Source organism: Ananas comosus, linkage group 12 (assembly GCF_001540865.1).
Source record: "Ananas comosus cultivar F153 linkage group 12, ASM154086v1, whole genome shotgun sequence".
NCBI lineage: Eukaryota > Viridiplantae > Streptophyta > Magnoliopsida > Poales > Bromeliaceae > Ananas > Ananas comosus.
Genome location: NC_033632.1, coordinates 564,416 through 589,470, shown reverse-complemented (window position 1 = coordinate 589,470; position 25,055 = coordinate 564,416). Strand labels below are relative to the sequence as shown.

The 25,055-nt window shown below is 36.5% G+C and overlaps 4 protein-coding genes across 13 annotated transcripts; 3 read left to right on the top strand and 1 right to left on the bottom strand.

Annotated features, from left to right (window-relative positions):
- LOC109718579 (AP-4 complex subunit mu) lies at positions 1,329-8,416 on the bottom strand. The gene is made up of 13 exons (XM_020244872.1): positions 8,255-8,416; positions 7,684-7,778; positions 6,500-6,703; positions 6,226-6,342; positions 5,645-5,773; positions 5,328-5,454; positions 4,801-4,904; positions 4,431-4,535; positions 4,213-4,307; positions 3,515-3,602; positions 2,809-2,869; positions 2,526-2,599; positions 1,329-2,149 (listed from the first exon to the last, which is right to left on the bottom strand). The coding sequence occupies exons 1-13, from the start codon at positions 8,310-8,312 to the stop codon at positions 2,051-2,053; spliced, it is 1,356 nt and encodes a 451-aa protein (XP_020100461.1). The 5' UTR covers positions 8,313-8,416; the 3' UTR covers positions 1,329-2,050.
- LOC109718185 (probable magnesium transporter NIPA6) lies at positions 10,889-16,363 on the top strand. 2 transcript variants are annotated; one of them, XM_020244241.1, is made up of 9 exons: positions 10,891-11,223; positions 11,349-11,405; positions 12,045-12,135; positions 12,231-12,391; positions 12,507-12,634; positions 12,734-12,871; positions 13,492-13,584; positions 14,441-14,558; positions 15,587-16,363. In XM_020244241.1, exons 1-9 carry the CDS (start codon positions 11,094-11,096, stop codon positions 15,718-15,720), a joined length of 1,050 nt encoding a protein of 349 aa, XP_020099830.1. In that variant the 5' UTR covers positions 10,891-11,093; the 3' UTR covers positions 15,721-16,363. The 2 variants fall into 2 exon arrangements, with proteins under 2 accessions (XP_020099831.1, XP_020099830.1); XM_020244242.1 differs by lacking the exon at positions 13,492-13,584 and having other exon boundaries at positions 10,889-11,223.
- Positions 16,962-19,059, top strand: LOC109718187. Of its 7 annotated transcripts, none has more exons than XM_020244248.1 (3): positions 16,962-17,198; positions 17,720-17,964; positions 18,513-19,059. In XM_020244248.1, the coding sequence occupies exon 2, from the start codon at positions 17,794-17,796 to the stop codon at positions 17,938-17,940; it is 147 nt and encodes a 48-aa protein (XP_020099837.1). In that variant the 5' UTR covers positions 16,962-17,198; positions 17,720-17,793; the 3' UTR covers positions 17,941-17,964; positions 18,513-19,059. The 7 variants fall into 7 exon arrangements, with proteins under 7 accessions (XP_020099837.1, XP_020099841.1, XP_020099840.1 ...); XM_020244252.1 differs by lacking the exon at positions 16,962-17,198 and adding an exon at positions 17,228-17,246; XM_020244251.1 differs by lacking the exon at positions 16,962-17,198 and adding an exon at positions 17,264-17,388.
- LOC109718186 (DNA-directed RNA polymerase V subunit 5A-like) lies at positions 19,969-24,746 on the top strand. 3 transcript variants are annotated; one of them, XM_020244243.1, is made up of 5 exons: positions 19,969-20,172; positions 22,359-22,428; positions 22,588-22,764; positions 23,752-23,865; positions 24,176-24,746. In XM_020244243.1, exons 1-5 carry the CDS (start codon positions 20,021-20,023, stop codon positions 24,299-24,301), a joined length of 639 nt encoding a protein of 212 aa, XP_020099832.1. In that variant the 5' UTR covers positions 19,969-20,020; the 3' UTR covers positions 24,302-24,746. The 3 variants fall into 3 exon arrangements, with proteins under 3 accessions (XP_020099832.1, XP_020099834.1, XP_020099833.1); XM_020244244.1 differs by lacking the exon at positions 19,969-20,172 and adding an exon at positions 21,290-21,480 and having other exon boundaries at positions 22,338-22,428; XM_020244245.1 differs by lacking the exons at positions 19,969-20,172; positions 22,359-22,428; positions 22,588-22,764 and adding exons at positions 21,258-21,571; positions 21,712-21,888.

The following is a 25,055-nucleotide window of genomic DNA, read 5'->3' as shown; positions in this document are numbered from 1 at the left end:
TTTCACCGATTAGATCATACTATTCAACCAACCACCCACTCAACCCTAGGGGGCCCATATCATTCTGATCACACATCTCTTAATCCAATGGCCAAAAACTTGGTAGCACCAATAATTTGGTGCTATTAATAGCATAGTAGCCTAGTTCATATATATAAATATATATATATATATATATATATATATATATATATATATGACATACAAATTAGCTTGTGTTGTACAAACCAATAGATTAGTGACAGTGATTGATACTCATAAGTAGTATTTGAAGGAGGATTATTCACAGCCGGTTGATTTTGCGCATGCTTAATAGTAATTTAAATTTCTGCCTGCCTTGTATACACAGCAAAAAAAATTTGATTATGTAAAGTGTATAGTCTAAAGTTTAATGAAAAATTTACAAAAGAAGGGTGGTAACGGTGGATGACTTGTTGAAAAGGGGCCGGCAACGGAGAGGAGGATTGCGTTTTCTGCAGGGAGGAGCAAGAGATGATAGATCACTGTTGTGGGTTGCAAAATTGTCAATTTTTACTGAAGGATCAGCAACCGAATAAGATGTTTATCCCTAGGGGGTCGGGAGTTAGCGACAATTGCTACTTCTTGGTAGACTATTTGATTGTAACGGAACAGAAAAATTTTCGAAAAGAAAAAGGCCACCACGAGACAACTACTAGCGGACTTCCGCTCACTTTGTAACCTCTGAAACTCTTACCACATGTAGCTTTTTTTTTTTCCCCTGCGAAGTCCGAATGTCTCACTTTCCGAATGTCTCACTTTGTAGTTTAGTTCATCCACTAAATAAATAAATAAATAAATAAAGTGGTCCCTCTCTCAAAAAAAAGAAAAATTTACAAAACATATGCAATATAAAAAAATAAAAATACCTTTAAAAATTAACAAATTATAATTAAGCCAGAGAAAAAGAAAATCATGTGACAACTGAGAGTGGTGTAGATTGGGTGCGAGAATTGCAAGTTCTTTTATTGAGCCTATGTGGGGCCGGGCTACAATGGAGGTCTCTATCGAGCCCAGATGGTCGGTGCCGCCCACCGCCCACGGCAAGTAATGCGGCACCACACGTTCGTACGTTCTTTTCACTTGCGGAAACCGTAACAAATTTCATCATTTTCATTTTGCGTTTTATACTTACCAACAACCAAATTAGATATCGTTCGTGTGATTGTAAGCTTTAGTTTTAACATTAACTAACTAGGTCAACTAAAAAAATCATATCGAGTTTAGCACCTCAATCTGGTTCCAATTATGCCAAAAAAAAAAAAAAAAAAAAAAAAAGCCAAATTTTTTTTGGCAGGTACTCGCAAAGAAACAGCAATTGTCAGGTTCCAATAAACAGCAAATTATCAGGTACTAGCGAAGGAAAGAACCAAAAACAGTACAAGCACAAGCCATAGAAACAAAAAAGGCACAAATAAGGGCCATAAAAAAAGAACTCAAATTTCCCTACGCACACATACACAGCTCACTCCTCTCCATAGGTACAAATCAGTTTTTGCAAGGAGCCAATTCACTGATGAGATGTCTCAAAGAAAAAACATGAAAAAGAAAAAGATACCTACCACGAGAGAGGTTATTATATGTTCCATAAAGATGAATGGAAACGTAACGCCCGGCAGATAGATTATAGATAGCTCGTCATAGCTGTAAATTTGATTTCAGATTTCTGCATATATTACCTTGCCCATATGATAAATGAAACAAATACCCTAGTAAATTGGTATTTGCACAGCTACCCTGAAAATCTTATTCATTTGCAAATGCGCCGCTCACTGCCGCCGGTATCTATGCAATAACTTTGGTTCTTTAGCAGCTGATTGGATGTAAATGACAGTGGTTTTCAGGGTGCGCCTACAAATGCCAACTTTTTGCAAGGGAATTTGTGCAATCTTGCATATACGCAGGGTTGTATATGCTAAAGAAGAAAAAACAGAACCAATCTGGTATGTGCTTGCTGATGGTCCGGAAATACAGGAGCTGCAATTCATACAACCAGCAAGATCAAAATGCCTCCTCGATTCGAACGGTTTCCTCATAGGCGTGCTACATAGGAGTTTGCTTGTGTGACGTATCTCACCCACCGATACGGATTGTATGTCTTGGATTTCTTTGCAATCTGCAAATATCTCACCTGCAATGGCATCGCAGAAGAAAATCAACTTGTTAAATTTCAAATAATTTGGACATCGTATTCTATATGTATAATGCTTTCTTTATTTCGAAAGGTTACTATAAGATTAGAAACATTACGGTAACATCGGACCAAAGAAAAAAGCATAATGAAAGACAACAGTTTGATATTGTTAAACCAAAATGTGACAAACATAATCAAAGTGGCTGCAAAAGTGAAGCCAAAATTTGAAACATTATTATTACACAGGCGATCCGGGGATTGAACGAGGTTCTGTGGCAACACAAGAGTCGAGCAATAAAAGCAAGTAGGTGACACTGATTATAGAGTCAAAGATGCACCAACAGTGATGGCAGGGTCGTAGTTTGTAACTCACCTGAAGCCGTGAGGCATTGTACATTGGAATAGTGAAATTCATGTTCACTGGTCCAGCTTCTTTCGTGGTATTACCTGCATGGTTTTCCGACAATTTGAAAAAGATTGATCTGAGTTAATAAAAGAGGATATCAACATTTACGTGATTATTATACAGATATTATTTAGACATTGAAACTAGTCATGAAAATTTTATAGTAATACAAAATATGAAAAACAAAATATTTCCACAAAAAAAATGTAAAAGAGAAGTCAAAGCAACTCAGACGTTCAAATAACAATACCATGTGATTCTTGGGAAAATGTTAGCTTTGCACGAAGGGTATGCTCCGCCCCACCGACAATCTGAAATCAGTTAGCACCTTTTAGCTGATTGTGAATAAAAGGAGAATAATATGTAATATTTGCGTATGTAGTCATGTACCCTACTAAATGTAAGTATTTATGTGCATATGCCCCTCAGAAATTACAGCCAGCATGCGTATACACTCAGAAGTTGCAGTTTACTCTTATTTGCCAGTATACAAGAGAATGCCCCTCTGCTCGAAGGGTTTTCACCATGAAAAAAAAATATATGTTTTCACACTGAATGAAAGACCTTCAACTAAATGTAAAGGATACCATAATTTCTTTCCAACACTTGCCTCTTTGGCAGGAAAAGCTCTCAAGTGGAGGGATGCATATCTAAGTAAGGGCTATGAGGGGTATACATGAAAATACATGTATCTTGATGTGCACACTTACAAAGATCCTATATCTATTTGTTAGTACATGTTAGAATTAAAATTTTTAAGGGCCAACGATATGTCTTGTTTTAACCTAAGAGAAGATAATAAAGAGGAAATATAAGCAATGCCGTTGTAAATATGCTTTACAACCCCCCAAGTAAATATAAATATGTTGAACAAGATTTTTGCATCGAAACAAGCTCTAAAAAAGAAAATATATATCATAAAAAATAAAAATGAAATGGTAGTTATGAAGCCTTGCCTTCTTTAAGCACCATTCTAATCTCTTAGAACCCTCTTTGAAATCAGTTGTCTGCCCAACTGCCCCAGCTTCTAACTCGAAACTAGCCCTATATAGGAATTGCTCACAAAGAGACTAAGTTAACAACAAAACATTATGAATACCTACCTTCTCATATGCATGTGCAATCCATGTAGGATATGAGAAACATATGTAAAATATAGCAAAAATGCCTGAACAAACTATGCTACAAAAGTATAAAATAATTATAACGAAAAAAATAGAATTTTGTGAATGGATTCTGGTATTTTTCTAAGAGTTGTAATATAACAAAGATCACACAAAAGTTTCAACTAAGCTACTACGAGAAAAAAAAAGGAATAATGTTGCATAACAGTAAATAATTAAAACTAAAACTAGAAAGGTCTATGTATAGAATTACATATCTGGATGTTATATAGTTTTCACGTCATAACAAAACTGCTTTACTCTACTTTTAGTCAGAGGCAATAGATGGTTTGCTCATATTCTCCCATTAATAATTAGATAGAGAATCTGTATCTTGGTCATTCATTATGGAAAATTTGTAATGCAAGATATGCAATAATTTAAGCTATTAATACTGGCATACTTCCATGCATTTCAATATAGCACATGCTATCTTTGCAGTTCCTTTACAGATAAATGTTTTTAATCTGAAGAAAAAAAAAGAGGCTCACCTTGCAGTATAAGATGGCACTGGCATTTGCACTGTAATTGTGTTCGCAGTGACACTTGGAGAAAAGTCAGCGCGTATTTTCAGAAGAACTTCAGCCTGTGAATTAGGAGGATCCCCTCAGAGTTACTAAAAGATAAATTATAAAGTTACGAGTAACTAAGTTGCTAACTGATAAAGCACACAAAGAAAGCAAATAAACTAGCAATAAGCATGTCAGACCTTAAGCGGCCCTGCTTCTTCAATCAACGCATTAATACGGAAAGGAGGCTTGAACTCCTGAGTCATTCGGTAGTTCATTACAGCAAACTCTCCATCAGGAGGAATCTACAGAGATTAAAGAAATCATAAAGTATCCTGATAGGCCAAGAACATAAGCAGAACATACTGGCTGTTTTGAAACAAAAGCTACTTTTTTCTCATTCTGCAACTTAGGGCTTCCTTTTATATTTTTGTAATCTTGGGATAAAGTTTCTCAGTATCGACCCCTTAATGCTAGATGACCAGAACTCGAATGTGGAGCACTTTGTGTGTGAAAAGCAAAAACTGGGCCAAACTTTCAGTTACTGAAGTACTTGCAGAGGATACTCACTAATGTCAAGGTTCTGTCAATGTCAAAACTGTCAAGGTGCACGGACTCGTGGAAATTGCAATCATCAAGAACTACAGTTCCTCCTCCAGAAGAACTGTGATAATCTGCACATGATTAATTTAATTAATTTAATAGAATAAGCAAAGCATGGTGAGATTACTTTATTATCAAATAAATTAATGGTGAATCCTGTATGAAAGTGAAAGGATGAAATTATGAACAATCATCAAATTTCTGACATTCTGCTAACATAAAATCATATGATTCAACCTGTACTAGACAGTTTTCAGAGCAATTTTATCTACAGTGATTTGATATTGCACATTTCTACTACTTGCTTGTTCGAAGACTATAGGAAGTTATCCTTAAGCAGACAAACCAACCTAGTTCAACATGCAATATCTCCTTCTACTAATACAACATTTGCTAAATTCACAAGGTGTAATGATAATATTCATATACAAGAAACAAATGATGTTTCACTAAAAAAAATTGGTTTAGTAACAAAAAACTAATCAAGAATATACCATAAATTGAAGATCCGTTTCTTCCAATGCTTAAGTCCTCATTAAGAGCAAGGCGGATTTCTGGATTTCCAGTGAGGTAACTTTTCATTTGAATGGTTCCATCAATCTCTGATGTGAGTATATAGCCCTATTCAGTCAATGAATAAGCACACCAGTAAACTATGTGTTGAAGATACTGCTATCGAGAAACCAGAATACATCAAATGAAAGAAAAAATAGAAGTATCACGGAGTATACTGACTTAGGCCTACATCAAATTCAGAAAAGAAAATTATATATTGATTGAACTTTGCGGAAGATTATGTGAAATAACTCACGCTGGAGCTGAATGTCACACTAATTTTTTCAATGATATCAACAAATATTTCCTCCCTCTTCCTACCACCAGGTTCATTGGCTACAACAGATTTTGTAACAGCTGTACCTGGCATCCTTTTAGCTCCTTGCTGCAGAGACAAGAACATCAATCAAGCAAAAAAATGAGATTATCTGGACCCATCAGATGGGAATTAAACCTCTCATGAACGATTGCTTGCACTTGAAACCTTTTTTTTAACTCCAGTCTGATGTCAGTAACTATTTTCTGCATTGCTATTTGGTCCACAATGGTTGATCTGGTGCAAAAATACTCACAATCTAATATCATGGTTAGTTTACAAAATCAGATTTCCTGGGTGAAATGTGTTTTTCTGCAACAAAACAAAGTAAGTTCTGCACCAAAAAAAACTCGGTGATATTAGATAGATAGTGAGTATTTTGCCCCATATTAACTATGACCCAAACTGAAAGGGAGAAAAGAAAGTTTATTTCCTTGTACCAAGCGAAGTTAGTGGGTTGAATTGCAATTAGGAAAACGTTGCAGGGGTTTGAAAATTTAGCTAGAAGAAAATATACATACCATAAACATAGCAGCAGGACCGAGAGGTGGCAAGCGTGCAGCATCGACCATAATCGGTTCATTAAATATATATGATTTCAGAACCTCAGTAGATGTTGTCTGAGGATATCCAAAGTCCTGTAAAAAGCATTTCATATATTCATAGATGCCATCACCATATAAAAGCTTTAAAATGGTTGTGTCACTAGCTGAAGAGCGAGAAAAAGATAAAAGAAGAGCAATAATACTAATGAAACTCTAATGTCGAGATGCAAAGAGTATCGATAATACTTACAATGACTTCATCAAGCAATTCATAAACTAGTACAAAATTTTTGCGCAACGACTCTTCGTTGAGAACCCCAAGGTAATCTTTGATCACACGTGCAATCCTTTGTAAAAGCTCCAAAACAAGTGATGGGGAAACATTAACTCTCGTGGTTGCTACGAATAACAGTCCAGCCACCTTCACATGGATATAATTCACACCATCCACATTCTATAGCAAGGAAAAAGACATGTAGTAGATTTAATAAGGGGAGATGAATCTTAAAGCAAATTTCAGGTGTAAAACCAACAGGAAGAACATCAAGAACATGAAAAAGATGCAAGGATAAAAGGATAAAATTAATAGGCGGCATGATATCAATAGCAAAGTTAACTGTAAATTATTAGCTCGCAGTCAAAGATCCTAATAGCTGAAGCTTCCTACGAATTAGGGTTTCCTCAAGGCTGCAGTGACACTCTATCATTGCTTTCACACACAAAATCCTTTAAAAGATTAAGATACACAAAGAGCTACATGAAATGAATAAAACAGTCCAAGAGCATCATAATGGCATTGTTTGAGGCTTGGCTCGCATTTTAATTAAAGCTCTATTCCGACAAAATAAAAGGTGCAATTGTGGAGTTTTGCCCCCAACCTTCTATGTAAAGCACAGCCGAAACTCCTTTGTATGTATTCATTTGCTGATAAGATCGCTCATTATCCCTTCAAGCTCAATCTCCTCAAATATGGACACTACAGAACAATTATAGAAGAGGTTGCCCATTCCACGAGTAAACAGAAAGATAGGCATGCATAAATATCTGTTACCAAGCACTAAGCTAATAACACTAGTCTGAAGCTTTTGCTGAGATAGGAAGTTAAGATGAGCATGTGGCTGTGAAAAACAAAAGCTCCAACTTAAAGCTCCTGTTTCTGTAGCAACAGGAAGTAGAAGTAACTTAATGAAACAGTTATTATCACTTCTTCAAATGTTTTTACTCGCTCAGCTCTTCAGCATAAGCTCCCATCAGGACCAAACAAGCCCTTGAAAGTTAGGCTACAAGTTGAAATTAAACAAGATGAGTAACAAGCTCAATTCTTCACCCAAGTACTATTCTTAAAGATTACTTTTTAACAAAAAAACTATTTTTTTTCCCACCAAGATAAGACATGCAAAGTCCTAAAGTAGCTTTGTGACACAGGATACCTACAAAGACAGGCGGCGCCTCCTCTGCTTCGTCCTCCTTCCAGAACTTCACTTTACGAAAGAATATCTCTGCACTTCCCTTCGGTACTTCACCACGATCTGCATATATACTTACACGGATTAATTGATAAATTAGCAATTAAGCCTTCGAGATATAAGCATACACTCAACTACAAAAAGGACACATTCTACTACATTTCACAAACCAAAGACCGTATATCAATCAACATAAATTGTGGAATAATGCGGTATTACCCCTTCAAGGCGTGCACCATTACAAACAAAAAAGAAAATTCTCATGATTTGCTAAAAAAGGAGAAAAAAGAAACTTAATTCGAGCATCAAATCATAAGAAGCAGAAGGGAATCAGGTTAAATTTTAGGTAAAATTGATCGGAGCCAAATCTAACCGAGGGCCGGCAAATACAACTTGTAGCGCTGGATCTATATAGAGAGATCTAGCGATTCTGATCTTTAGGGTTTACAACACAAGAGACTCGCGATGCGATCTGGGTACTAATCGATCGAGAGCAAAAGAGAGTTATCTAAAGAGAGAGAGAGATAGAGAGCACTTACAATCTCGGAATACGATGTTGTCCCCCCTCTGAGAGAGCACGAAGAACTGCGAGATCATCGCCTTTGCCTCCTTTTTCCGATTCACAGAGAGAGAGAGAGAGAGAGGCGTGAAGGGGGGAGAAGGAGAGAGAGAGATAGGGGGAAGAGAGAGAGAGAGAGAGAGAGAAAGAGGAGAGAGAAAGGACGGGGAAGGAGGGAGAGATGAGCACTAGCTAGTACATTCCGGATGTGGAACTGACACGTGGAGCCCACAAGTGTGGGCCCCGCGTGTCAGGTTAAAAATTTAGGTACCGTTTGGTTCGGGTATAAGCAAGAACTAGCTATTACAGGGATAGGTACAAGTATGGGGATAAGAAAAATAGCGTTTGGATGAAAATTGGGTTGTTTCCGGGGATAAGAACAATTTTAGATAGTTTTATATAGAAAATGAAGGTGTTGGTAGGGATAACCGAGAACTACTATTCTCGGATAAAAAATTAGTGTTTGGGTATAAAGGGGGGGATAAGGGCCTATTCCTATCCCTATCCCCTAACCAAACGGTGCCTTAGAAACTCGGTTTACGCTGAACGGCTGAAGTGCACAAACAAGCGGGTAGTGGGGGTGTCGCCGCCGATCCGTCTCAACCCGACCCGTCTGATTAAATAAAATTAGGGTCTTTTTTATTTTTAAAAGTCTTATTGAAATTATTTTTTGATTGCTTGATTGTATGTAATTTTTATTGCACTACAACTTAAATTGTATATAAATATGAATGCGATATTTGGTTTAGTGGAGTTGAATTTAACTAAGTGTTCACTAGATATTAAAGCACATCTAAGTATCTCAGTATTAAAACGAAAGTATGTAATAACATATCTTTTTGTGTTTTTATAGAAATGTAAAAAATATACTATAATCAACTCATGCGATGTGAACAACACAATGTGAAATGGAGCTTAAATATATTTATCTATCAAAATACTTTTTAAAGAGAAAAAAAAAATTATAAATTGATAATAATATTATCATTTCATATATAAGAACAAAATAATATAATTTATAAATATAGTCTTTAACTGTATGTAACTAAACAAATTATTTGTATTAATCATATTTTCGATTGTATCCAATCAAATAAGATACATAAAGCTACAATTGCTATATTTTTAATTAAATTAGATCTTTAACTATATCGTAGTTACACTTATATCCAACCAAACAAACTCTATATCTACTTAAAATCACCTTATTGGACTCTAATTTTACACAAAAGTTATTCTTTAAAATTAAATAAATATTATTATTTCTAATATAAGTTCAAATAAATTTTATTAAATTTTTTTATATTTTTCTCTTTTATTAAGGCCTAGTTTGGTAATGTGCTAGCTAAAATTACTAGTTTTTAACAAAATTTAAAAGTATTTTTATTTTTTTTCTTTTATGCTATAAAATTACAGGTGCCGCGCGCCATCTACATGCTTTTCTGATAATAGTTGCAATTGTAAATTTAAAAGTATTAAAAAAATATAAATATTTTTAAATATTTTGAGTATCTCATAAATTATAATATAAAACTAAAATTTTTAGTTATTACATTATCAAACTAGACCAAGCTTTGCAACTACACCTCATTAACGAGTTCTAATTTGTCGCCACGTGCCATTTTTATCTCTCTTCAATAATAATAAAAATAAAAAATAATAATAATAATATTATTATTATTTTTTTTTTTTATTTTTATTATTATTTTAAAATTTTAATCTTAAAAAATATTTAATAAATTATTAGATTAAGATAAAACTAATACGTTACAGCAAATCAAGAGCTCTCTAATGGAGCGGGGTTTGGAGTTTTATATTGAAGTTTTATTCATGGTAGACCGCCATCTCACACCTATGCTCTCTAAACAAATATTACACTGCCACATGGAGAAGACTCCTCTAACAAAATCTCTTCTCACCAACCATACCTAGCGCAAGCTGCAAAAGATTTGGTAATCGGTACCTGAGGTCCCAAGTTCGAATCATAGTTGATTTAATTTTTAGCTAAATTTATTTCTAAATAAAATAAACGAAACGGGTAGCATGTCATATATCTCTTTAAAAAAAAAAAAACAAAAAACAAAATCTCTTCTCCTATTGGTTAATTCAAAACATCGCTGATTGAACGAAAGAGGCGATCTGTATCCAGCGGCAACAACTGCAGGAATTAACGGCGGATCCAGCCCCTTTTATTCTCCAGCGAGGCCTTTTGGCAGCTAGAGAGATCATTTCCTGCACCCGGTTCACTGTAGACCAGCTTGTTTACTCTCCATTCCCTAGTTATCAAGGCAAAATTTTTAAATATATACTCAAAACTTGGCATACATAAAATATTTCTTAGATAACCAGATAATATTTCTTTTTAAAATTTAAAATAGTAGGCCGATTCTTAGATGACGTGGTGCACGTGGTTCAGGTAGTTGTTTCTGGTTGTAGCTGTATGTATTTTGGTCCTACGCGTACCCAGAGACGTAACCCACTCCGAAGCGGCCAATCGGGCCCCGGCTTACCGGGTACATTTTTGCGTCCTCAAAATTGCCCTCCCAATCCAATCCGGAGAAATGTAAAAACCGGCAAAAGCTTTTATTAATAATTTATTAATCATTAAAAAAATAGTAAAAATTCCCGCAAGGTGACGAGAAGACCCGGCTTAACCAACACTACGAATCCGCTTCTCAACCAATCCCCTCGCTTCGTCGTCGTCGTGGTCGTCTTCGTTGTCTTCGTCCTCGTCTTCGTCCTCCCATGAACACAGGAAGAGGAGGAAACGAAACCCTAAAACTAATCCTAACCCGAGAGAGATAACAGAGATAAGAGGGATGGGGTTCTCCACGGACAATCTCAAGGGTTTCCTCCTCGCGCTCCTCTCGAGCGGCTTCATCGGGGCGAGCTTCATCATTAAGAAGAAGGGGCTCAGGAGGGCCGCCGCCGCATCTGGAGTCCGCGCAGGTGAAGGATTTTGCCCTAATTTTTGTTGCTCATATCGTTGATCGATTTGATGTTTGATGTCGATTCTATCAGTTGCTGGTGAATTGTAATGGTTTCATAGCTGTTGTTGTTCTCTTGTTTTGCAGGAGTTGGTGGGTATTCCTACCTCTTAGAGCCACTTTGGTGGGTCGGTATGATCACGAGTAAGCCTTTTTCTCCTTCTGTGTGTATAATTATCTGAGTTAGTACTGTTAATTGGGTAATTCGTAATTTGCTATAATTCTTCTTAATTCTGTGCATCGGATGGAACATATCTGTAATTGAATCTATCAAGTTGTAGACATTTGTATTTTTAGGTCATAATCTCAGTTTTATCTTCACTTAGCTATTGAGTAGTGATTTAATCATTGGCGTCTTAGGATTTTATGTATTTGTTCAAGTGTGCTAGACTCCTGTGAACTGTTGAAGTTTTACATATGCCACTTAAACTTTCAAAAGTTATAAAGGATACATGTTATACTTGTTTCCATTAACCATCAACCCCTTATTTCCCTCGGTTTTTGTTAACAGTAGTCAGCTTCATAAAAGCTCAATGATTTGAATCAAAGGAGACTCATCTAAGCATTCAAAGTACGAGGGGTAAAACCTGTGCTTTCGATGATGGTCTGTCATTGCAGAAATTTGAGGGCAACATGATACTTCCTTGATTGATTAAAATGAGTGAATGTTACGATGATTTCCCCCCCTCGAAGTTTTAAAGTTTGGTGGCTGATACTGAGAAAGCTGCATCTTTTCTAAGTTTTGTCTTAAGACATATCTTGATTAAGCTATATATGCTGTAGTGATTGTTGGGGAGGTCGCCAATTTCGTGGCATATGCCTTTGCTCCTGCTGTTCTTGTCACTCCTCTTGGTGCTTTAAGTATTATTGTGAGGTAAGTTTGCTTGTATAAGTTTAGGTTCACAACTTAGGCTACAATAACTGGACTGATTTTTCAAGTTACTGATGTAACTGTAATGTATGTTGAAGTGCGGTGTTAGCCCACTTCATTTTGAATGAAAGATTGCAAGGTCTTGGTGTATTGGGCTGTGTGATGTGTATTGCTGGATCAGTAGTCATCGTCATCCATGCACCACAGGAGAGACCAATAACCTCTGTTCAGGAAATATGGAGCCTGGCCACTCAGCCTGGTGATTCTAGCTTCTTCTTTTTTTTTGGGTAGCATATTGGCTTATTTATCCGGTCCATTTTCTTTTGTGTATTGGTTGATGATAATTATCTTGTGATTTTCTTGTTTGTTTTCAGCTTTCTTGTTATATGTGGCTTCAGTTATTGTGCTAGTCTTTGTCTTAGCTTTCCACTTTGCTCCGCGCCGTGGGCATTCCAATGTGCTAATCTTCACAGGCATTTGCTCGCTGATGGGTTCTCTCTCGGTATCTCTCATTGTCTGGATTCTCATTTTCGGCCCCCCCTGCCTCTCCATATTAAAGTCTTGTTCTGGTTTAATTATTTAGTGTCTTGCTGTTATGCAGGTAATGAGTGTTAAAGCTCTAGGAACCTCCCTAAAGTTGACTTTTGAGGGTATGAATCAGTTGATTTATCCACAGACGTGGTTTTTTATGCTGGTAGTGCTTACATGTGTTATTACACAAATGAATTATCTTAACAAGGTTAGTAGTGGTCTATTACAAATATTTGGCTGTACTTTCTTTCTAGTTAAAATGCTCCTTGATACTGCTTAAGATGAACTATAATATTCATATTTGAAGATTATGAAGCATGTCTTTTCTTTGGCTTACAATATGTATGGAACAGCCTTTGTGAATATATGGGAGTTGAACTTCTCGTCATGTCATTATATGCCGTGTTGTGCTCATGTGACATTGGAGCAACAACCAACTCCTGACATTCACTTTATATCCACAGAATGATCCCCATATGTCTTGTTCCTTTTTTCTTTGGAGCATCTGAATGTAGAACATGATTCCAAACTTCCAAACTGAAACTGTTGAAATTCTCACACAGCTAGGCCTGAACTGAAACCTAAATCAAAACAGCAACCAAAACTTCATCTTATAGTGCTAATGGAAATTGCTCCTGCCATTATAATCTTTATATCATGGGCTAGTTATTAGTACTGTAGATAAATTATCTCAGCTTTCTGTTGTATGATGTTATCTAGTAATCTCTTTGGTCTGAGTAAGTTCAGAATCTTTTTCCCCCCTTTCGTTTGTATGTCTTTCGGTTATAATTTTTTTTAGTGGAGTTATGTTATCAGTTTGTTTTGCAGGCTCTTGACACTTTTAACACCGCCATTGTTTCTCCGATATATTACGTGATGTTCACAACACTTACAATTGTAGCAAGTGTTATAATGTTTAAGGTACCATTTTGTTAAATTGCTTTTTAAAATAGTGGTAGACTTGCTGAGAGCTGTTAGCTGTTTGTATGTTTATTAATAACTTTCTTCAGAGCAAACCAAGCTGGTCAATTTAATCATCTTGTGCATTATCAGCTGGTATTGACCATCTATTTTTCTTTTTCATTGCAAAGGCTGAAAAACTTCTATGTTCATTTCATCATTTGTCTCAATAGTAGTGCAGAATCTGGCATGTTAATCTCAAATATAATCAATTATTATTTTTAGGATGGATTCTTGTACTTTGCTGGTTTCTGTGAGAAAGTTCAAGACTTCCATCTTGTATCTTTTACTAGCATGTTGAAGAATTATTGAAGCATTCAACATGTCTATCTCAAATATATGGTGGTAGATTTTATCTTGTTGACATTTTGCACTTGAAAGTACTACTTCCAGGATACAACATGTCTATCTCAAATATATGGTGGTAGTTTTTTATCTTGTTGACATGTTGCACTTAACATCATTTTGACATATGCATATACTTCTTCCTATTGTGACTGATATGCATGTATTTCTCGGCAACTTGTAGTTTTCGATGTGGTGAAAGAATTATCACATATTATTTCTATTTGGTTTGATGAGAATCATTTTGACACTTCAAGTACTTAAAGTAGCAGCCAAAAGAAAGAAAAATGGTGAAAAATGACTAGTCAAAAATTTAGTTGACTTGTGAAAAAAAGAGTAGACTTGCACGCCACGGCTCTCTGTTTTCTTCCTTTTCTTTCTTTTTCCATGTTCTTTAGGGTATCTTTTTTTGTTTTTAACTGATTCCAATTAAGGACAATTGATTAAACTCAAGCATTTAACATGATTGCAGGATTGGGATGGACAAGGTGCAGGGAGTATCATCTCTGAAATTTGTGGCTTCATTGTTGTTCTATCAGGCACCATCCTTTTGCATGTGACTAAAGATTCAGACAGGAACCTCTCAAGAAGTGAGCAACTCACATTTTTCGCTATGATCTTTCTTTTTTAAATACGTACACAACTCCTATAAAATTTCTTTTTTGTGTGTGGCCTTTGGATGGAGGGATGTACAATTAGGATGATAGTGGTCCCCTATAGTTGAATAGTATGATATAACAGATGAAAATGGTCAAAGGGATAGATCTAACGGGAAAAACTTGGTAGCACTAAGTGCTTGGTGCTATTAGAAGCACCCCAGCCAGACTCTCTCTCTCTCTACATAGAGAGAGAGAGAGAGAATTGAGCTCCTATGCTTTTGAAAGTACCAAGTCATTAGTTCTTATACGTTTTCGGCCCTTGGATTAAGGAATGTGCTATTAGCATGATAGTAGTCTCCTGGGGTTGAGTGGGTGGTTGGTTGAATAGTATGATCTAACAGGTGGAAATGGTCAAAGGGTTAGATCTAAAGGCGGAAACCTTACAAGCACCAAGTGCTTTGTGCTTTTAAAAGCAACATAGTCAGACTCTCTGTCTCTCTCTTTCTATATATATATAGTAGTTGCTATGCTGGTGCTCAACTTTTCATACAATTTTAAGAATTTCTCTAACTTTTCATTGTTTCATGTTATTTTTCGGTATTTCTTTCGTGTAATCCCACTGAGCATCTTTAGGTGGAGCCTACAAGAATTTTGTTTGAATCTTTAATTTTATCCTCTTATTTTTACAGTTTTTTTTGTTGTGAAATTCATATCTTATCCTTGTGGTTGCCTTCAAAATCTTATTTTCTCACTTACATACCCTTGTACTGACAAATAGGTCCTACTTAAAAAAGAATCTTTTTAATAGAAAACCAACTTAACTTATGAATTGGATGACTCCCCAACTCAAGATAATGCTACTTTTTGTGAGAAGCTTCAATTTTGAGCTTTATATATATGAGACTTGAGGTTTTACACGGCTATATATGTAAATGGATAATTTTGCAGGGATATCTGTGAAACCCCTCCATTTTTTTTTTTTGCTTTAATCTCTCGCCTGATATCACTTTAATAAGCAGGTATGTATGCTCCATTATCTCCGACCTTGACTACTAGACTTGCTAATGAAAACGGGGAGCTATTGAAGCATGTTGAGGATGATATGGCTTCTTCTGAAGAAACTGGCGGCTTAAGAAGACACGAGCTATACTAGCATTTTCTTACTCCAGACAAAGAGCCAATAGATTGTGTGACAACCTACAACCTTGCAATTATAAAAAGTTTCGCAACAAGCAATGGCCAATCTAAGTGGCTTCACCAAAAATCAGTTTAATGGCAGAGGAAGGAACAATCAGAAAGGTACAAACTTTGGTGAATCACCAAAAAAATCGTGGCCTTTAAACGGTTTTTAATGGGCAATAGTTTGCGTGAGGGTGAAATTAGGGCATCAATTTCCGGCTTGCTTTTTGGTATATAATTGCTTCAGAGTTCATGGAAATTGGATTGAATTATCTATTCTTTTGTGTATATAACTTATGGCCAGTCAAAGATGAGAGGGAAATATTTGGTCCAGAGTGTGAGAAAGTAGTATATTTGTCAGCAGATATTGCATTAGTTGTTCACTTTTAATTTAATTCAGTGTTGCTGTGTACAGAACTTTCATAGGAAAAGGCTACAGCCCTCCCTCGTCCCCAAGTATTGTTACTGAAATTGACTTTTTTGAGGAGAGTTTTTTTTAAATTTTTTTTCTTGTAATTATTGTGTGATAGGTGTTTGATAATGAGGGGTTTGGAATTTTTTTTTTTTTTTCATAGTGAGTGACACGTTTCAAGGTTAAACTATTTATTTTTGGTGCATAACTATTGGAGCAATAGTTGATCCTGCTAGATGTTGGTGCTGCATTGGGCTGTGTGTTAACTAATAAATCAATTAGGAATGAAAAATACATGCATGTCGAGGTTTTGTTTTTTTCTTGGAATTGTCTTTCTTACTAGCTTGTAACTGTTCTTCATCCACTTCATCAACGAAATACTATTCCTCTTGATAATAGCTACATGAAGACATTCCGGATAAGTCGTACCATCATCTTTCTAATCCTTTATCGAAGTTGTGGCCCCGAAAGAGTTTGTGAGCAACCGAGGATTCTTATCGTGGTGTCATTCAGGGGCCGCTCATGATGTAAGGTCTGACCCAGCGAGGTCGTGCTGAGCTATCCTTATCAATAATTGGCGTGATTAATCCCCCCATGTCAGCATCGTTAACCCTTGGACGTGCCTTAACCAGCTCACATACTCGTACAATACGATCTTCTATATTCCGCCTAACGATGCAATAATAGACGACAAACACCGTCTCTCCTGTGGAATTGAGCGCCCGCTAAATCATTGTCATTTGTTTTATCTTCGCATCTTAGAATTGCAGTTGAATTTTTACGGCATTGACACGAAATAGTGAGTTTAGGTTTTGGTCTCACGATGCGTGTGATCCTCCGAGTGACACAAAATAGCAGGTTTCTGATGATCAGGAAGATCCTATGTAAAGCAACAGATGCAAAACTATAAATAAGATTGGTGGTGTAACTTGCCAAACCACGTGAACCTTGATTGAAGCTTACTTTCTTTGTCCCATCGTCTTGACCCCACCATGCCGACTCAAAACGAGAGGGCTGGGAAGTTCCAATATAAATATTAGGTAAGTTACGATTCAATCAGAAGTTGCGTATTACATTTCACAGCTTAGGTTTGAGTTTTCCATACCTTGGTCTAATGCAAAAATTTCTCCTCTTTGTTCGAAATAATAATAGTAATAAAAAAAAAAAAAACTCTTTCATTCCAGAAACTGCAGTGGTAAACTGGTAATTGATGTCAGTTAAAGCCTTCAGGTGAGGGAAAGAGTCACAGTTGGAATAATTTCTTCAGTTTCGCTCTGCATTGTTGTGAGACCCACAACCATAAATCTCCTAATTAACAATTTAACTGAAAATTAAATATAAGCATACCCAACTACCCTAGTCCTTCTTGACTTGTTCAATTTCCTTTCGGCTCCCCACAGAAAATAAGAATAAAACAAACATTATTGAGTAGTAACCATTCTACGATATCTTATTCAAAAATTGTTCATTAGTTTATCTCTTTGTTCCTTGTTTTTGTAAAAGCTCAAATTTGTTTATTCGTTCGTTGTTGGATTCATGATTGGTTGTTGGTTCTTGCCAGGTTGGTGTTTGTGGAATTGCCTCATTGGGGGAGCAGTTTTTGGCAGGAGCAGGAGAGAGAGAGAACAGGAGGAAATGGCAATGCCATGGGGATTGGCCGTGTACATAATGAACATGGTGTGGGTGGCATTGGACGGCTGGATCTCCTCGTGCGTGATGGTCGCGGATGAGATCGCCCACGCGCTCCGGACCGGCGACGTTAGCTCCTTCCCCATCGGATGATTTTCTCTCTCCATATTCGGTTCGGTATCACTATCACCCCATTCCTCATCTCTCCCATACCTTCTCTGCTCTTGATGTTGCTTATGACTACGACTTTTTGATAGTTATGTTGATACTTATGCTATAATTGTTGTATATATTTGTTGAATTGAAGATAGTTCAATAATTGGATATCCTATCAAATTTTAAACAGATTTAAAATGTTTCTTGCTGTTCTTAAATCGTTATTTTGTTTCCGTGCTTTTCTGATTATGCTGTCTCTAGCGCGTCTTTCGATTGAGTTGTCTATTTGTTAAATTCATGACCGTCAGATGGTGTTTAGTTGCGCCTATCAGACTCAACTTGGATGATTTATAACGATCATTTTTATCAGATTGAAGCGCGATCTTGCTAGATTACTTTTCTGTTCTGAGGGGAATGTGAGTAGAAGTTTTAACTGTAGAGATATAAAGTCGAAATTACTGTGGTATTTTGGCTATTAATGGTACTGCTGTCGCCGGTTAATTCTGTTATGCTGATGTACTATTTGATTCTGTTATGCTGGTCTAATCATGCTACTTGTTTTATTGCAGAATAATGTCAGCTGCTGCATTTTGGCTTTCTTTTGTATAGCTTCATACTGTAGAGAAAAGTTCCCCCCTCCAAATGTAGAGGCATTGTTCATAGATATCTTTCACCAGATAAGGCAAAGGAGCTCAGTTATGGTCCTCTCTCTTTTTATTTCTTTGGCGGGCGGATCTCGTAAACTGACTCTCTAGTCTCTACCACCAAATTCAAAGGCATATATTTTTGTTGAGAAGTTAATGATAATAAGGTTAGAAAGAAGTAGCATGTAGAACTAGAAAGTGTTACTACATACTGCTTCCAACCTATTCAATTGTGGTGTATAGATGAGTATCTGCATGGTAAAATTGTTGTTCTGTCTTATGCTTCCTTCAAGGACTTGTAAACTCCAACAAAGTGTCATGTCACAGGAGAGTTTGTAAAATAGTTTATAAATTACGGTGTGAACACTGTATTGTGTGCAGTATTAGAGGATTGTAAAGAAATTTATGAAATATTACAAAGCATGTGAGCGGCTTACAGGGCTTATAAAAGTGCTATTTAAATAGAACTGTACAGCCATTTCTATTTTGTTATTTTCAACGGCTTCTCACTGCTGGCGCATATCGAACTCGAATGCTCATATATAGATCTTTATAAGACTATTTTTCGAATGAGAACTACTACAAGTATTTTCAAAGGTTTTCTGAAAAGTTGCTGAGGGCTAGCATGCACATGTACCGGATGATAATCAGTTCAGGTAGTACAACCAACATATTGCATTTGAATTGATTTAGTTAAAACATAATTTTTATCATTTAAAAAATTTATATTTTTTTAGAAAAGAATACTGTAAATTCTGTCTAGATACACAGAAAGTGGTATAAATCTTTACGTCCTTCCATCCAAAAAGCCACTTTATTTATTTTTACACTAGTCTTATTAAGTTTTTATTTTTTTTAATATTAAAATTTTAGAATAATTATTTATATATCCCTAAAAATTTTTGAAATATCTTATATATATATTCCTACTTTTTTTTTTGTTTGAAATATATCCATAGTATATTTTTTTGTTATTTAAAAATAACCACGCCGTCAGTACCTATTAAGTAATCTCAAATTAAATTCAAATTAAATTTTTATTAAAATTAAAAAAAATCAAAATATCTCTTTTATTTTTTATTTAAAGACAAATAAGATAAATAAGAAAAATCGGCGAAGGTCGAGTATAAGTCAAAATATTAATTTTGTATAAGAAATAGAAAAAATTGGTGACGGTAAAATATATATATTTGAAAAAGCAGAATAATAATTTTATACAAATAATAATTATTTCTATCAGCGTACTTTAAAAATATATTTAAAATTACTTAAAAGAGCATTTTTAAAATAAGTTTTCTAATAAGAGGGCCGGGTAACTGAAAAAAAAGGGAAAAAAAAAAAGTCGAGAAATTTTCAATTTCTATCGAAAGAGAGAGAAAATGGCGGAGGCGGGAGGGGGAGGGGGAGGGGGAGAAGGGTGCTGCTTGAGCGCGATGGTGGAGAGCGGCGAGGAGGGCGGCGGCGTGGAGAGCCACCGGTACTACCTGGCGCGGCGCACCCTCCTCGAGATGCTCGCCGACCGCCGCTACGACGTCTCCCCCATCCCCGGCGGCGCCGCCCAAACCCTAGCGGAGTTCCGGGCATGGTGGCTCGACAAGCCCGACCTCGACCGCCTCTCCTTCTCCGCCGCCCTCCTCNTCGAATGCTCATATATAGATCTTTATAAGACCATTTTTCGAATGAGAACTACTACAAGTATTTTCAAAGGTTTTCTGAAAAGTTGCTGAGGGCTAGCATGCACATGTACCGGATGATAATCAGTTCAGGTAGTACAACCAACATATTGCATTTGAATTGATTTAGTTAAAACATAATTTTTATCATTTAAAAAATTTATATTTTTTTAGAAAAGAATACTGTAAATTCTGTCTAGATACACAGAAAGTGGTGTAAATCTTTACGCCCTTCCATCCAAAAAGCCACTTTATTTATTTTTACACTAGTCTTATTAAGTTTTTCATTTTTTTAGTATTAAAATCTAGGAATAATTATTTATATATCCATATATATATATATATATATATATATATATATTCATACTTTTTTTTTTGTTTCAAATATACCCATAGTATATTTTTTTATTATTTAAAAATAATCACGCCGTTAGTATCTATTAAGGTTTAGTTTGGTATTGAGGCCTATCTAACGTTATTAGATAAAATGGAGTTTGAAAAAAGCATATAAGGATATGCTTCTGCGTTTTCTGGTGGGACCGCAAAAAATATATCGTAATTGACTCATCACGATATATGAAACGTAATATTACGTACGGAAACAAATAAGCTATTTTTCCAACGTACTTTCTCACCGCACGTAAAGTATTCTTCCCGCAATACCAAATGAAGCATAAGTAATCTCAAATTAAATTCGGATTAAATTTTTATTAGAATTAAAAAAAGTCAAAATATCTCTTTTATCTCTTATTTAAAGACAAATAAGAAAAATTGACGGCAGTAGAGCATAAGTCAAAATATTAATTTTGTATAATAAATAAAAAAAATTAGTGATGACTAAATGTATATATTTGAAAAGGAAGAATAGTAATTTTATAAAAATAATAATTATTTCTATCAGTGTACTTTAAAAATATATTTAAAATAACTTAAAAGAGCATTTTTAAAATAAAGTTTTCTAATTAGAGGGCGGGGTAACTGAAAAAAAAAAAAAAAAGTCGAGAAATTTTCAATTTCTATCGAAAGAGAGAGAAAATGGCGGAGGCGGGAGGGGGAGAGGGAGAAGGAGAAGGGTGCTGCTTGAGCGCGATGGTGGAGAGCGGCGAGGAGGGCGGCGGCGTGGAGAGCCACCGGTACTACCTGGCGCGGCGCACCCTCCTCGAGATGCTCGCCGACCGCCGCTACGACGTCTCCCCCATCCCCGGCGGCGCCGCCCAAACCCTAGCGGAGTTCCGGGCATGGTGGCTCGACAAGCCCGACCTCGACCGCCTCTCCTTCTCCGCCGCCCTCCTCTCCAACCCCTCCCAAAAGGTTTACAAACCAAACCAAAACCCTAAACCCTAAACCCCCCTCCTCCTCACTACTACTACTACTACTACTACTACTTCTTCTTCTAGGGTTTATAGTTTTTGTAACTCGCGAGATGTACGCGGCTCTCCGTTGCGTTGCAGGTGAGAGTCATATTCTGCGGAACCGACCCTGTCAAGGTGTCGACCATTCGTGAAATCTACAAGGGCCTCAAAAACGAAAGCTCCACCCGATTGATCCTCGTCGTGCAGAGCAAAATGACGTTCAAATCTCGGGAAGCAATCAAAGATATCTTCTCTAGCAAAGTGGAGATATTCCAAGTAATGGTTTCTATCCCAAACTCGTATTCTTTGGCTCCAAATAGCTTCTCTTGCTTCGCGATTTTCTGCGAAGCCGCAGCCGTAATCCTTTCGAGTTTGCTGAGTGCGGCATGGCATCGAGATTCTGCGTAGTTCAATGTGAAAGTGTAAACTATGCTGCTTTGTGATGTTGCTACTTACTACTGTGTAGAGAAAATGGTGTGTATTTGTGGGCCTTCTCGTTATCTGCATCGCATGATGGTGAGCGAACTTTGGATGACTGATTATCTGATCCGGCAATGGTAGGAGATATTTATATTTCTACCAGCCGATAAGAAATGATTGAGTAATCCCACTTTTCAAGTTATTATAAATCACATAGTTGGTGGTGAAAGATCAACCTATAAAGAATTTGCAGTAGCTAAAAGGCGCACTTTTGATGTTTTCATGGTTGAAATTTNCGCCCAAACCCTAGCGGAGTTCCGGGCATGGTGGCTCGACAAGCCCGACCTCGACCGCCTCTCCTTCTCCGCCGCCCTCCTCTCCAACCCCTCCCAAAAGGTTAACAAACCGAACCAAAACCCTAAACCCTAAACCCCCCTCCTCCTCTCCTCCCCTCCTCCTCCTCCTCACTACTACTACTACTACTACTACTTCTTCTTCTAGGGTTTATAGTTTTTGTAACTCGCGAGATGTACGCGGCTCTCCGTTGCGTTGCAGGTGAGAGTCATATTCTGCGGAACCGACCCTGTCAAGGTGTCGACCATTCGTGAAATCTACAAGGGCCTCAAAAACGAAAGCTCCACTCGATTGATCCTCGTCGTGCAGAGCAAAATGACGTTCAAATCTCGGGAAGCAATCAAAGATATCTTCTCTAGCAAAGTGGAGATATTCCAAGTAATGGTTTCTATCCCAAACTCGTATTCTTTACTTTCCTGGCTCCAAATAACTTCTCTTGCTTCGCGATTTTCTGCGAAGCCGCAGCCGTAATCCTTTCGAGTTTGCCGAGTGCGGCATGGCATCGAGATTCTGCGTAGTTCAATGTGAAAGTGTAAACTATGCTGCTTTGTGATGTTGCGACTTACTACTGTGTAGAGAAAATGGTGTGTTTTTGTGGGCCTTCTCGTTATCTGCATCGCATGATGGTGAGCGAACTTTGGATGACTGATTATCTGATCCGGCAATGGTAGGAGATATTTATATTTCTACCAGCCGATAAGAAATGATTGAGTAATCCCACTTTTCAAGTTATTATAAATCACATAGTTGGTGGTGAAAGATCAACCTATGAAGAATTTGCAGTAGCTAAAAGGCGCGTTTTTGATGTTTTCATGGTTGAAATTTAAAGAATTAGTTAAATAGAAAAAGATTACGCGGCGTGTGTGTTTAGTAAAAAAAAAAAAAAAAAAGAGAGAGAGGAAAATATGAGGTTGGATCAAAAGATTAATGGCGAGACCTACTTAAAAGATGAGCAGGTTTTGAATCTCGAGACAACTATCCAAAATGACATTTAAGTCTCGAGAGATTAAGCGGAGGGAGTGCAATGAGAGAGTCTTGTATGATTAAAGATGCCACCAAAATTGAGGCTAGTTTCGTTGGACATTGCTCCCCTGCAATATGATTTGCTGCTCTAAACCTTGGGGCTATCCGGGAAATACAATGCCCAAAAGATGGAAATAGCAGAGATCAGATTGTTGAGATGGATGAGTGGTGATGATACTAGAAAAAATAGGATTAGAGATGAAAATCATATAGGTCTTATCATATTATTTCTCAATATTTCTTCTTTTTTCTTTTTTTTTTAACATTAAATTAAAGAGGTTAGAGATCTGAACCTTTTCAACTTTTCTGCATTCTGATATTGGTATGTTTCGGAAATTTCAGATTACTGACTTGCTGGTCAACATTACAAAGCATTTTCTTATTCCAAAACATGAAGTACTGACGCAAGAAGAAAAGAATGAGCTGTTAAAGAAGTATAGTGTGGAGGATAAACAGGTACAATGCCTTGATTCATCAGAAGTTCGATTTGAGTATAGCTATTTGAAAAAGCACTTGCATCTTTCTCGTTGAAATATCTAAAATCATTTGACTGCAGCTAAAGCAGAGGCTTCAAAATTTGAGCTTGTGCTTTTGATGTTCATAAATTCATTTCAGCTTCTGCCGTGTAAAAGGTTGGCTGTAGGCTTTAGTGTTTACCAATGCATGGAAGCTGCTTCTCCAAGCAGAGTAGCTGCTCTAGATGCCAGGCTAAACAAGACTATAATGTTTCTTTGTAGCTAAAACTGCTTTGTTATTGTCGTTTCAGCTTCCTCGTATGCTGGAAACTGATGCCATCGCACGATATTATGGCCTCGAGAAGGGAACAGTTATGAAAGTTACATATGACGGAGAACTCACAGGATCCCACGTCACTTACCGTTGTATCATGTAATGCCTAGTCGAGGGACTGGTGTAAATGGCGGCTAATTGCAGTTTACTTTTGTGCAATCCTATGTTTACCTTCTCATTGCACCTAACATGGATTGCTAACTTGGAAGAACACTTAAACGTTTCCCATACCTTGATGTGATATTCCTCATTGTGGTGCTCCTGCTTATTATGATGGTCTACTTGCAGATTTTGGTAGTCAAGCTGGTGAATGATGAGGTATTTTTGGCTTGTTTTCTTTTATTTTTTTGTTGATTAGTTTCTTTCTTTACGCAGTTAGTACAAAATCAGTTATTATTGAATGGTTTCTTGTCGCTAGTAGAAATTGTGTGGTGCATAAGGTTTTTCTGTTGTTGTTGTTGTTGCTGCTCCTGCTGCAGTTTTAGAGTTCTTTGGTATGCCTATTTTGTAAATGTAGTTGTTCAAATGGAGTGCACATTACTTGTACATAAGCACTGTTGCCTGCGCTACGCACTCTAAAAGAAAGTGTATATTTTACGCTCTCTTATTCTAGAAGCAAAAAGTAATTTTTATTTTACCAATTTTTTAAAATATTAAAAATTTTAAATTTTTTGTATTTAATTTAGGATAATTTTCAAATATCATCTCTGTGGTTGCGTATTTTCTCACTTTAATATCTTGTGGTCTAAAGTGTATCAAGTTAGTATTATGTGATTTTATTTTTATTTTTTCGTCAGTTTTTTCGTTAATATTTTGCCAAGTTATATATAAAAAATTTCAGATACTCTACTTAAGTT

Bases quoted from the DNA above. Each gene is read 5' to 3' on its own strand.
- LOC109718579 (XM_020244872.1), bottom strand. From the start codon at position 8,312: ATGATCTCGCAGTTCTTCGTGCTCTCTCAGAGGGGGGACAACATCGTA. The intron at 4,536-4,800 runs GTGAGTATCCTC...TAATCTCTGTAG, and splicing joins TTGACAGAACCTTGACATTA to ATTCCTCCTGATGGAGAGTT. The intron at 4,308-4,430 runs GTCTGACATGCT...CCTAATTCACAG, and splicing joins AAGAAGCAGGGCCGCTTAAG to GCTGAAGTTCTTCTGAAAAT.
- LOC109718185 (XM_020244241.1), top strand. From the start codon at position 11,094: ATGGGGTTCTCCACGGACAATCTCAAGGGTTTCCTCCTCGCGCTCCTC. The intron at 11,406-12,044 runs GTAAGCCTTTTT...TATATGCTGTAG, and splicing joins GTGGGTCGGTATGATCACGA to TGATTGTTGGGGAGGTCGCC. The intron at 13,585-14,440 runs GTACCATTTTGT...ACATGATTGCAG, and splicing joins CAAGTGTTATAATGTTTAAG to GATTGGGATGGACAAGGTGC.
- LOC109718187 (XM_020244247.1), top strand. From the start codon at position 17,695: ATGATTGGTTGTTGGTTCTTGCCAGGTTGGTGTTTGTGGAATTGCCTC.
- LOC109718186 (XM_020244245.1), top strand. From the start codon at position 21,296: ATGGCGGAGGCGGGAGGGGGAGAGGGAGAAGGAGAAGGGTGCTGCTTG. The intron at 21,889-23,751 runs GTAATGGTTTCT...CGGAAATTTCAG, and splicing joins GCAAAGTGGAGATATTCCAA to ATTACTGACTTGCTGGTCAA. The intron at 23,866-24,175 runs GTACAATGCCTT...TTGTCGTTTCAG, and splicing joins ATAGTGTGGAGGATAAACAG to CTTCCTCGTATGCTGGAAAC.